The sequence below is a fragment of the Egretta garzetta genome, unplaced genomic scaffold, assembly GCF_000687185.1.
Source record: "Egretta garzetta isolate BGI_Z169 unplaced genomic scaffold, ASM68718v1 scaffold219, whole genome shotgun sequence".
Classification (NCBI taxonomy): domain Eukaryota; kingdom Metazoa; phylum Chordata; class Aves; order Pelecaniformes; family Ardeidae; genus Egretta; species Egretta garzetta.
Window position 1 is genome coordinate 148,462 of NW_009260671.1, and position 1,097 is coordinate 149,558.

General features: G+C 66.3%; 1 protein-coding gene across 1 annotated transcript in view; it reads left to right on the forward strand.

The window, feature by feature from the left end:
- Nucleotides 1-1,097, forward strand: part of PTPRN (protein tyrosine phosphatase receptor type N) — a 15,917-nt gene that overhangs the window by 2,382 nt on the left and 12,438 nt on the right. Inside the window, 3 exon segments of the mRNA XM_035901120.1 lie at nt 504-554; nt 729-998; nt 1,040-1,070. Coding sequence (XP_035757013.1) covers nt 504-554; nt 729-998; nt 1,040-1,070 — 352 coding nt within the window.

The following is a 1,097-nucleotide window of genomic DNA, read 5'->3' on the forward strand; positions in this document are numbered from 1 at the left end:
GGGGGAGAGGAAGGGGGAAGCCGCCCCCTGCCCAGGTGCTGCCCCCCGGAGGAGGGGGAGAGACGCGCACACACGCTCCCGCTGCACGCATGCTTTGGGGTCTCCCTCTCAGGGAGAGCAGGTCCCTGGTGTCACGGGGTGCGGGGCCATGTCCCTGCCTCGCAGTACCACATGTGGGAGAGCAACAGACATGGTTTTCCAGGTCTCTGTCCCCTCAGCCTTCCCTTCCTAACTGTCAGCACCCCAAAAAACTCCAGGCCTCCCCCTGCTCCCCACAGCCTGGGGCAGGCTCTGTACACAGCCCCCATCTTGGCTTTGAGGGGGGGAGGCTGGCAGCGAGGCCCTGCCCTGGGCTACCAGACTGTGCTCCCCTCCACCATTGCCACATTGCCCCCCTGTGGCACTTCCCTGGAGACGGGGGGGGGACACCCCAGCAGCTGGTGATGAGCAAACCCCGTTAGAGGCTGTGCTGACCAGCCTGTCTGTCTGTCTGTCTGTCCCAGGCTGCCTGTTTGACCGGAGGCTGTGCTCCCCGCAGGAGGTGTGTGTGCAGGGTAAGTAGCTGGAGTGAGGGGTTGCGGGGATCCCCTCTTCCTTCCCAAGAGGGTGTGGAAGGTGCTGGGCTGCCTTGCAGGGGAACTTGGGGTGCAGTGTGGTGGGGCTGCGCCTGGAGACCCTCATCCCAGGTTGTTCGTCCATCTGGCCCCACCGCCTCCCCTCTCTTGCAGATGGGCTCTTTGGGCAGTGCCAGGTGGGCTCCGTGCAGGACAGACCCTACTTCCAGGTCACCTCTCCCGTGCTCCAGCGCCTGCAGGATGTCCTGCGGCACCTCATGGCACAAGGTGAAGGGGGGAAGCAAGGGGGGGGAGGGGAGAGTGTCAGGCCACATTGCCTGGCGGCACTAGGGTGGTCTGGGGTCCCACTGGCCGCCAGGGGCTAGGGTGGGCTGAGGAGGGGTCCAGCTGATTCTAGGAGGAGAGAGCCAAACCCAGGGCACGGTCAGGACGCCAGGGCGGCCTCCCCTGCGCTCTCCCCGCAGTCCCCAGGCCTCCTCCGTGTCTGACAGCCCCCTCCCCTGGCAGGGCTCTCGTGGCAGG